Here is an 11,918-nt window from a genome sequence, read left to right on the forward strand (position 1 = left end):
TGGCGACAGCACCACGGGTTTTCACCAAGGTGATGGCGGTCATGGCGGCTTCTCTGCGGCTGCAGGGAGTCCGCATGTTGCCGTACTTGGACGACCTGTTATTGGTGGCAGGATCTCCAGAGCTCCTGTTACGCCACTTGGACCTGACCATTGCACTGCTGCAACGGCACGGCTGGCTAATCAACTGGCAGAAGTCCACTCTAATCCCGTCTCGGAGGATTCTGCATCTTGGAGCCTTATTGGACTCGGGACAGCAAAGGATCTTCGTGACGGAGGACAAGATCTCTGCTTTACAGTCAAGGGTGCGCAGTTGTCTGCACAGCCGCCGGGTGTCCCTACATTCGGCGATGAGGTTACTGGGCTCCATGGTGTCGGTGTTCGACATGGTGGAATACGCCCAGTTTCACTCCAGACCTCTGCAGCACCTGATCCTGTCCAAGTGGAACGGGCTGCCTCAGTCTCTGAAGTCCCAGACGATTGTGCTCACCCCGGAGGTTTGCCTGTCCCTTGCTTGGTGGTTACAGACGACCCACCTCAACAAGGGACGTCCGTTCTGGGTTCCAAATTGGGTCCTGTTGACAACGGACGCCAGTCTTCGGGGCTGGGGAGCGGTTTCGGGTCCACACTTGTTCCAGGGCAAGTGGACGCCGACAGAAGCGGAGCTTCCCATAAATATCTTGGAAATCCGTGCAGTCTTCAATGCTCTCCAGCAGGCACATCGGTTTCTCCAGGGTCACCCGGTACAGGTCCAGTCGGACAACGCTACCACCGTGGCCTACATAAACAGGCAAGGAGGAACCCGCAGTCGGACGGCTCTCGTAGAGGTCTGTCGGATCCTGGTTTGGGCGGAGCGCAATCTTCCGGCCATATCAGCGGTCTTCATCCCGGGAGTGCTAAATTGGGAGGCGGACTTTCTAAGTCGTTTTTCAACTGCTGGTGGACAGGTGGGGTCTTCCAGAGATCGACCTCATGGCGTCCCGGCACAACAACAAGTTGCCGGTGTACGGGTCTCGCACAAGAGACGAAGGGGCGTCTCTGGTGGATGCTCTGTCCGTCCGGTGGACGTTCTGGTTCGCATACCTGTTCCCTCCGGTCTCCCTTCTTCCACGGGTAATCCGGAAATTCAAACAGGAAGGAGGGACGCTCCTGTTGATAGCTCCCGCGTGGCCCAGATGGCACTGGTTCTCAGACGTTCAGGGTCTGTCCGTGGACAGTCCACTGCGGTTGCCGCTACGACCGGACCTTCTGTCTCAGGGTCCTTGTTTTCACCTGGACCTGACTCGGCTGTCTTTGACGGCGTGGCTGTTGAGACGGCCATGCTGAGGTCCCAGGGGTTTTCCAGCTCTGTGGTGCGTACCATGTTGCGAGCTCGGAAACCGTCTTCCGCGAGGATATACCATCGCGTGTGGCATACGTTCTTCCAGTGGTGTCGACCGAGAGGTTATGCACCGCGGGAGTTTCGTCTGTCTCGGATTCTCGCCTTCCTACAAGCGGGACTAGATCATGGGCTTCGCCTTGCTTCTTTGAAGGTACAGGTTTCGGCCCTGTCTGTTTGGTTTCACCGTAGGATTGCTACAATCCCGGATGTGCGCACCTTTATGCAAGGTGTTGTCCGCATTCAGCCGCCCTTTGTTCCACCTGTGGCGCCTTGGGATTTGGCTGTGGTCCTGAGGGCTCTCCAAGGACCGCCGTTTGAACCACTGGGCTCAGTGGATCTTAAATGGCTAACAGCTAAGACTGTTTTCCTTCTGGCTATTGCTTCGGCCAGACGTGTTTCTGAGTTAGGGGCTCTTTCTTGTAGACCCCCTTTCTTGGTTTTTCATGGGAACAGGGCAGTGCTCCGCACTCGGCCCGAGTTTCTTCCCAAAGTTGTTTCCCAGTTTCATGTTAACGAGGAAATCGTTGTTCCGGCCTTTAACTCACCGGGTCTTTCCGTGGGTGAGGCCTCTTTGGATGTTGTGCGGGCCTTAAGGACTTATGTTGACCGCACTTCTTCGTTTAGGAAGTCGGACGCTTTGTTTGTCCTCTATGGCTTCCGTAAAAAGGGTTGGCCTGCTTCAAAGCAAACTTTGGCAACCTGGATCCGTATGGCTATTTCTGAAGCTTATCTTCATGAAGGCCTGCCGGTTCCTCCTTCTGTGAAGGCTCATTCCACTAGGTCTGTGGGTCCTTCGTGGGCAGCTCGACGTGGTGCCTCTGCAGTCCAGATCTGCAAGGCTGCTACGTGGTCCTCTGTCCATACCTTCGTGAGGTATTACAGGTTTGACACCTTCGCCTCTCAGGATGCTTCCTTCGGGCGGCGGATTCTCCTTTCTGCACAGGAGCGTACCCACCCTTAAAGGATACTGCTTTGGGACATCCCCAAGGTATCCTGTGGATACCCTATGGACCCTGAAGTAGAAAATATGAGATATGGTAAGAACTTACCCTTGTTATCTCTATTTCTACGAAGTCCATAGGGTTCCACAGGACTCCCGCCCTGTCGCACCTGTGCTGCAGATGGGCTTTGCTCTGGTCACCGGTTTTCCGTCTCCCTCTGGTGAGAATGTGATTCTTGTATGTGTCCAGATCTTTGTTCTCTCTCTTCCTTCTCCTCCTCCGGCCTATGGCTTGGTAACTAACTGAGATGCCTTGGCTCGGGGGCGGGGTATAGGAGGGGGACCTAGTGCATCCTGGGAGGCTGAAAGCTTAACTCTTTGGTGCCCGATGACTGACGTCACACCTATACCCCAAGGTATCCTGTGGAACCCTATGGACTTCGTAGAAATAGAGATAACAAGGGTAAGTTCTTACCATATCTCATATTTTCATGGTATTAAATTGTGAAATCATGAGTGTAGATTTATACCTTGGCTTACTAACCAGTCGTTCTGTTCCTCTCTGTAGATGTCGAGCATATGAGGACTGCTGTGGATCCAGATGTTGTGTACGAGCCCTCTCTATTCAGCGGCTATGGTATTTCTGGTAGGTCACTATTATTAGTAACAAAAAAAAAAATCTAAGTGTATATGGATAACAGATAATGCAGACACATTATTTCATGGCAAATAATAAACCTTCCCTTAATTGTACTGTTCATAGATAGGCCAGCAAATCTCTCTTGTTTTAGAAGCAGACATTGGTCACCATGCTTCTTGGTCTAACCACTAGCTGCTGTTAGTGTACTATCAATTAATGAACTAACATGTCATGTCTTAATTTTAGTCTGTTCATTGTATTTATTATCAATTCCATACTTAATGTATAGCTAATTGAGCTAAAATTACTTTTATAGTAATTAAAATGTGAGCCATGGAGTAGGTGGCGCTCCCTAACTGAGCCCTGTCACTCACCTAACTATCTGGTTACCTTATACTTGGGAGGAACTTGTGATGGCTGTTGTAATATGGCTCATGCTGTCAGGTCAGGATATATTATCAAAATCTACACTTTCATATAACATCCATCTCAGTGATTGATTTAGAGCTGATGAAAGAGGAGCACATAGTAAGGTATAGATGTGTCCTCATACATCTAGCCTCAATACGACACGTGGAGCGAGATGCCTGGCTCAAGTGAGCCCCCAGGTCCTGTGCAACTCTGCTAGCCTTGGGCGTCTTATTTGCTAAAAATGCGTATTAGTTGCAATGCGATATGACTAGGACTACACTGATTAATTTGATATGTGACACTTGTAGATCTGCATGCGACTAGGTCTGTATACAAGGCACAATATAACTTGGCGTGGAAAAAAGCCTTGGCAGCTGCATTTTAGCTCTTTGTATACAGAATCAGAGACTGTTGCACACAGATATACAAGTGTTGCTTGTCATAATAATCAGCGCAGTCTCCTGGTGCACCCTAGTCATGTTTCATTGTGACTTAGACGCATTTTTGGCTAAAAGGACGTCCAGCGAAACAAACCTGCGAATTACCCATATAATCTACCCATATGATCTACCCATTCTGCCCACTTCAGTAGGAAGTGGATGTGATTCAGGAAATACGCTCTTCCAGGGGTGTGGGGGGCTACTCGAATACACAGGAGCCTCCTGCAACTCCCAGGAGAGTAGGCAAGTATGCAGTAGGGTAAATAAATTAATGCAATACATGATTTCACTGCCATTAATACTCAGGGCCTGATTCAGACCCGGTCGCAAGCACTGAGCGCTCGCAACCAGGTCAATGGTGGCCCAGAGCACATGCGCACGACGGAGCCGGCTCTGTCGTGCGCATGCGCGAGACCCGGATAGCGACGGGCAATCAGACGCTCCAGTTCTCGCACCAAAGGGGGCATGCTGTCGATGTTGAGTGACAGCACGCCCCCTTTGGTGGGCGGGTCAGGGGGGGTGGCTGCCCAGACGAGGCGTTCCCATGGGAACGCCTACCGTTTGGGGGCGGCCCCACTGACATCACAAGTAATGTCAGTTGGAGAGCTTTCGGCTTTGTTTGAGCAACCCACAGCAATGCGAGCGGCCAGGAGGCCGCTCCATAAAAAAAAAAAAAAGACGCCCTGATTCAGAGCGAACGCTCTGTCAGAGCGTCCGGCTCTGAATCAGGGCCTCAGTTCACAATGTACACTTCTGCTAACCCTCACCCTTGCTGTACCACCAGTATAGTACTCCTCACCTATTCCCTGTACTGTACTGTACTATTCCACTACCAATATTATTCGTAAGTGTTGTATTACTGTGTGTTTACAGTCAGCGATCACTCTCTGAACCAAGGACGAGTCTTCAAATTTATTATGCAGCTACAGTTTTTTTTCTCTTTGTTTTCAACAACACAGAGCAACTCATCCTTGCTGAATGTGCTGCAGCCCTGGCTTTCTTCTCCTGCTGTTTAGCATAATACATGATTTCACTGTCTTTTATTCCCCAGTAACTAACCTACCATGCTGTTATTCATCACCCTTGCTATACCAAGATTAATAGTGCTCCTCACCTTATGAAGTCAGCACATTTCTACTGAATCTGACGCCACCCAAAATAGTTTTTGACTCCACAGCACTTCTGCAATTTGGAGAACTATTAGAACCAATGGAGGCTTAAGAGATGTGGGGGCCCAAGTGCAGTCTCCGTGCAGCCCACATCCTCTCTCGCAGGCAGCACAAGTGAGTACACTCTGGAACTGTGCCAGAGTCTACTGTGCAGGTCTCCGGGAACATGGTGCCCCTGACATTTTCCTGGTGTTTTTTCTACTGTGCTTGTGCAGTAGGTGATTTGTAATGCCGCCGTGGGACTCTGGAGAGGTGAGTATAATACATGGGTGAAAGGTGTGCTGTGTGGGCTCCCTGGATCTAGGGGCTTGTGTGCTCCACACACCCTGCATCAATCATAGATACACCACTTGTTAGAACCTCTTTACTATGGTGGCTCACACAGTGCTGCACTTGGAGTGCTATGTCTCTGATTTGGGCAGAACTGTCTATGCACGTTCAACTTTAAATGTTGCTTTGTTTTGCTGATAGTTTATTTATTTTTTACTCTTTCCAATATCCTAGTTATTACTTGTCTAAGAAAAATTATAAACAAGTGTAACATGGGGTGTAGAAATAAGGACTCACATCGGGCAGGTACTCGGTAAAGCAGTGTCTTTAATGGCATCAGACACTGCACTTTAGCATACATATATGGGCCATATTCAATTTGAGGTGAAAAGTCTGAGGTCGGACTTTTCGCCATCATCGCCGTTTTAGGAGGGCATAAAGTATCGGGCACATGTCTGCTTATCCCCGTATTCAATTAGCATCCTGCGAAAACGGGACCCGGCGGAAAGGTAAGTATCGAAAAGTCCTGTCAATTTTCGGGATATCACCCTGGCACCCCCCTAAAGATGGTCTGACATGGGGGATCACTATGGGTACCCCTGATTTGGCCTGCTGAAGGTAATTGGGGTTTTTAAATAGCCGCGGCAGGTGCATAAATGCGCCTTATATTTGCAAAAAATAACTAATTCCATCAAATTTGGGGTACATGAAAATGGGTGCAAGCATATTTTTAAGTTCCTAAAATGATTTTGAAATTCTTCAAAAATGCACCTGCGCAACCACCTGCATTCTAGAAAACACCTGCCGCATACACGGGGACCTCTCCTGAGGATATTACGTTAGTTTTTAAGTTTGTTCCCCAACATTTTCTTTTTCACCCCCAAAATTAAAGTACCTTTTTCATGGTGTCCTGACACAGATTACATTAAGGGGGCATTCCAAAGGCTGCAGGCAATTTTTTTTTATTCTGCACGAAATGAATATGGCCCATAGGCTTAGACCTGGACACACAGGCAGATAACATAAAGAAACAGGTGAAGGTAAACGTCCCAGCACTCCCAGTGCTTAATGGTCAGTCTGCTGCAATGGCCTGTAGCCACAGTCTGCCATGCTCTTCTAGCACAGCCAATCTCATCAGCCCCTGTCACTAAGCAAACTTTGGCCTACTAAACTGGCCCAGAACATCAGGCGGATGAGAGTTTTAAACTCATCCTGTTCTCCAGTGATGATACCAGCTGGATTTGGGCTATCCAGAACACCCAGAGTACCACACCTTCACTGCTACTGCAGAATGCACAAGCTTCACTCTAGCCTCCCTTGGAGGGAGCTGATCCCACAGGAATGTGGGCAATTCAGGTGAGAGACAACGGTTGTTGCTAGATACAAGTTGGAGAAAGGACCTCTGACGTCACAACCATGCAACAGGGCCGGTCAGATACCAGTGTTACTGTCCACGTGGGCATAGAGGGAGAATATAAACCTGTGGCAAGCAAAGCCCCCGTTCTGAACCTTACCCCTCCCACTTTTGGCCCCCGTTCTGAACCTTGCCCCTCCCCCGTTTGCCGCAGGTTACGTGGTTGTGACGTCAGAGGTCCTTTACAGGTCCTCGTTCTAGACCTAACCGAGGGACAACCCCTCTCACCACAAGTTAATTCTCCCCTGTAGACATACCTAGCATACAGTGCCATGACATTTATAATATGAGGTCTGTAATAGACAAAGATAACCTATATTTTATCTCCCTCTGTCTAGGTTCCTGCTGATGATGGCAGTCTTGTTTTGCTGCGGAGCTGGATTCTTCATTAGAAGGAGAATGTACCCACCTTTGCTTGTTGAAGAACCAACATTTAATGTATCATACACAAGGCAAACTCCTGGGCCTCCACTAGGTCAGACTGACTCTTTTTTTTAGAATTTCAAAGCTACATACTGTAGTAAAACATACACTAGAAGGTGATGATAAACTTCATGTACTGAGACCAAGCAAACAGAGCAATTCACTACATAGCAGAAAACATATGCAGAGAGAGCATGGAGCAGAAACAATGAAAATACGGTACAAGATAGAATTACTATAACAGTATATCAGTGCTCAACTGCATCATGTACTTTTGTTACTGATATACTGTTATCAGCCTTAGCAGAAGGCTCGACCTCCCAGGTATATTGTGAATTTTCCCACAGGGACCAAACTTTATCAGATTTAGGAGGACATTTCTACCAATATACAGTCAGGTGCATAAATATTGGGACATTGACAGAATTTTCATATTTTGGCCTCTATTCACCACCACAATGGCCTTGAAATGAAACAAACAAGATGTGCTTTAACTGCAGACTTTCAGGAGAGTTCTGGCCTGTTTCAGAGGTGGACACAATCCCGATGTTTGCGGGCTTGAGCAAATATTTTTGTACTGCACATGAGTCCCGATAGATTACTGATGGTGGCCGCAGTTAGGACTTGGACGCAGAGTGATTGACCTTCAGTGACCATTGTGGGATGTAACGAGTCAAACGCAGGTAGGTAGCGACCATTGCGGGGTCGTGTCTCAGCCTGCGCAGTTGCAGATGCTCTGGCGGCTTCCTTCCAACTGACACTCCCTAGAGTTGCTCTGAGGATCGATGGTGCGAACAATGAGCAACCGATGGTGCGTATTTTTATGTAAGCGGCGGTTACCACCCACAGCTCTAGCGACCGACCAGGGTGATGGTCGCGATGGTCAAGACCATCGTGACCATCGGGGTTTACGACGAGACCCTAAGGTTGGGTCTCTGCACTCGCAAGCCCCAGGGAGCTTCCTGCTCTGATCGAGCAGGAAACTCCCCACTGACATCGCTGCTGATGTCAGTGGGGCCGCCCCCAAGCGGCAAGGGAATGCCTCCGTTTGGCCGGACACGCCCCCTGCCCGCCTCCCAAACGGGGCGAGCTGTCACTCACCATCGACAGCTCGTCCCCTTTGGTGCGAGACCCCTAGTGACGGAGCACCCGTCGCTAGCCAGGTCTCGCGCATGCGCACGTCGGAGCCGGCTCCTACGTGCGCATGCCCAGTGGGGGAACATCTACCTGGTTGCGGGTGCTCAGCGCTTGCGACCGGGTCTGAATGACCCCCACTTTCCCAAAACATGTGAGTTTTTGGGAGATTATCCTAGTATGTTGGAGTTCTAACTGACAGGATCACTTTCAGTTTGGTCACACACATAGGTGACAAAATGGCCATTCAGAGCCTAGGACTGAGTGCCTGATATACATCCAGCAACACTTGCATCTGCAGCAATGATGGAAGATAATGACACATCCTCCAACAGCATTTACCAATACGCCCAATAATGAGCCAATCTATTTTGATCTTCTCATTAATGATTATTGTGTATATGTCTTGTTATTAGCTTCAGACCCAAGGGGATATTTCCTAGAACTGATCATTCCAGAAATGCTCCCTTCTGAAGACCACAATAACATCCAGACATTGGTGTAAACAAAATATAATATTAAGAATAGCTGGGATAGACCTAGGGGTATATTTACTAAAGTGCAGGTTTTTAGAAGTGGAGTTGTTACCCATAGCGACCAATTAGATTCTAGCTCTTATCTTCTAGAAAGTGCTTAATAAATGATAAGTAGAATTTGATTCATTGCTATGGGCAACAACTCCACTTTTAAAAAACTGCACTTTAGTAAATATACCCATGTGACAACTTGGGGTAATTAGCTCAATAGAGAAGTCAGTCGTGCAATGAGAAGGTGCATAATAAAGATCCACACGCAGTTCTTTAGGTTTAAATGATTATAAACGGCTCTTTACTTGTCAGCTTTTCAGGAACAAACCAATAAACCTCCTAGGCCCTCATGGAGGGCACAACCTCACTGCTTGAACCCTGGCTATAATGAGCAGCTAGTCTGCAAATATAACAGTCTCTTGTAGTCCCAGTCCTGTCTATAAACACGGCCTCCTGGCCTTCACACAATTCTCTCTTGTGGTACTCCCTGCTTGGCTTGCAGGTCTGCACACTGGCCTCCTGGCCTGACTTCCACAAAGTCACACAAACGGTCTCAGAGATTGGTGGTCCTCCCTGCCCCGCAGGTCTGGACACAGCTTTCTAGCCATCACTGGGCTCTTTGGCTGCCTCAGTCCTCCTTGGACTGATTGCACATGCAGCCTGTCTGGTCTGCCTCAGTCCTCTCTGGACTAAATCCACTGGGCAGCCTCTAGGTGTGGTCAAACTTAGTTTTTCTACCCTGTGTGGGCAGATCCCTCCTGCCCCACACAGAACACCTGGCTCACCATCACCACCTAGCATGATATTGCCACATCCAATTTAGTTCTTCATTACAGTACAGTATGAAAATTGGGAAACTGGAGAAGTAGTCTGAGAAAGTATATCATACTCAACCAAATTGCAGTATACATTTTGCAAATTCATACATATTAAGTAAAAGGTATCCCTTCTATAGACTTCTACCTATCAAATTAAAAACATGACACCTGAACATTTCATGTTGAAAAGATGTAATATTAATAATGAAAATTGGAGAGTATTGGGTTACTTCTATTATAACAATTATTCTACTACTGCAATTTATACATGGTGATGATTTTAAATTAATGCTAAAATTAAAAATCAGCAAATTGTAAGAATTGGATATAGAGTACAGGAGCAAGCCCAGTGTGTCCCTGAGAAACATCCTGTGACATCATCAAGCTGCCACCTTGCACCACATTGGCTGTGAACGATCACATGAAATGTAGTAAGTGTGTAAACACAGAATTGATTTAGGCTATATAATACTTGAGAATGATGAAAAATATACACTTCAACACTAGGTGGAGGTGTTTTTGGATTAAGTTTTCAAGATTAACAGTAATTAAGGTGAAACTCATTTTTCGAAATGTACACTTTAGAAACACTTAAGTCTCATTCTTATCACAATATCATGTCCCTAAGCAATGTAAACATTTTATACAGCAAAAAACTGAAGTAATTTGGAACAGTTCTTTGATTTATTGGGTGTGGTATAATAGATCGACAATAAATATGTCGACAGTCAATAGGTGGACACCAGATGAGCGAAAGGGTCAAAAGGTTGACCGACAAATTGTCGACAGTGCATAAGATCGACATAGTTAAGAGGTCGACAGGGTCAAAAGTTTGACCCACAAATGGTCGACACATTTATTATTTTTTTTGTGATTTAGCCATAACCCTCCCCATAGTGCCTAAACCTTACCCTTACCCTAATCATCCCCTCTGGCAGCCTAACCCTACCCCAAATACCTGACCTTAAATTTTTTAAAACACAGGTCAACCATTTTTGTGTAGACTTTTTGAACCTGTTGACCTTTTAAGCCTATCGACCATCTTCACTGTCGTCCTTTTAACCATGTGAACCTATTGCATCTGATGTTGACCTATTAATTGTTGATCTTCCATCTGGATACCGCTTTATCAAGTTGCAATTTAAAAAATTGTGTCCATTGTGTATTTTAGGGCCGCAGCAGCCGGGAATGCCGTTTTACTCTGATCCGGGGGGAAATCCAGCCACTCCATCCTTTCATATGCAGCCAAACTCCCCACAAGGAAATCCAGCATTCCCACCGCCCCCGTCCTACTACAACACACCTCCGCCACCCTATGAGCAAGTGGTAAAATCTTGCAAATAAAGCAATTTAGCACGTGACAATTTTTGTCTTAAATCTGACTTTACTTCTCTACGTCGCCATGTGGAAGCCTCTCCCTTGGTATGATACCTGCTTCATTGGCATCACAACATTGTGAGGCCCGAACGGTCAGACAAATGAAACAACTCTTGCTGGAAAATAGATGCAGTTCTGACAGTTTTCAAAGTTACCGTTCATGTCACCTTCTCAGCACTAGCATGGGGATTGAAGAATATATGCACTCCTCCATAGCTGAAAGGCTATTTTTTTCTTTTTTTTTAAATTTAATTTATGTTTTTGTACACATTCATAGTATGTTGCTATTTCATTGTATCTATGCTGGTGGTGTACAGTACACATCGTTGCCTATTATTCCTGAGAGTGCTAGCAGATTGTGCAGTATCTATAATAAAAGGCATGCTCTTCATGGAAATTACATTGGATCATTTGTGTTTTTCATCCCATTCATTATTTAAAAAAAAAAATATGCAAAAAATACAACATGTAGCATTAGTAGATGCCTCGATTTCATGACACAGTGACGTGGTGCAGGAAGGCTGAGACAGCAGATACTCGTTCTCTTACTACTCAGAGCTCAGTTCACAATACTCTCTAATGTAATTACAACTGTAAGTTCTCCCATATACTATGACTATATATGTCCTGCTGAGATTGGTTTACTTGAGTTATCTTTCTTAAGCCTACAATTAGTTCATGTAGCTCAAATCATGTAATGTAATAAAAACATACCTCCCATCTTATCAAAATGGGTAATCAGGACAAACAGAGGTGCAGGCATAGGAGTGGACGTGGTCATCTGTCACGTGGGATGTGAACAGCACTTCAAATGCGCTGGAGCACTATTTGCACCTTGTCCTACCCTAAAACCACCTGTTGAATGCCTTGTGTGCTGTGGCAGGTGCATTGTGGAGCAGCAGTGAGTAGGATGTACCTCTCATCCTTCCAGGTCAATTAGGGTATGGGATACAGAGCCCCCAAATCTGGATTGTCTC

General features: G+C 46.6%; 1 protein-coding gene across 1 annotated transcript in view; it reads left to right on the top strand.

Moving 5' to 3' along the window:
• Positions 1–11,338, top strand: part of VOPP1 (VOPP1 WW domain binding protein) — a 173,549-nt gene extending 162,211 nt beyond the window's left edge. Inside the window, exons 3-5 of the mRNA XM_088476055.1 lie at positions 2,887–2,964; positions 7,001–7,137; positions 10,736–11,338. Of these exons, the coding sequence (XP_088332181.1) occupies positions 2,887–2,964; positions 7,001–7,137; positions 10,736–10,908 (388 nt within the window). The 3' untranslated portion in view covers positions 10,909–11,338. The remainder of the gene's footprint in view (positions 1–2,886; positions 2,965–7,000; positions 7,138–10,735) is intronic.
• Positions 11,339–11,918: the final 580 nt, after the last annotated feature.

The sequence above is a fragment of the Taudactylus pleione genome, unplaced genomic scaffold (assembly GCF_031769625.1).
Source record: "Taudactylus pleione unplaced genomic scaffold, aTauple2 ptg000181l, whole genome shotgun sequence".
NCBI lineage: Eukaryota > Metazoa > Chordata > Amphibia > Anura > Myobatrachidae > Taudactylus > Taudactylus pleione.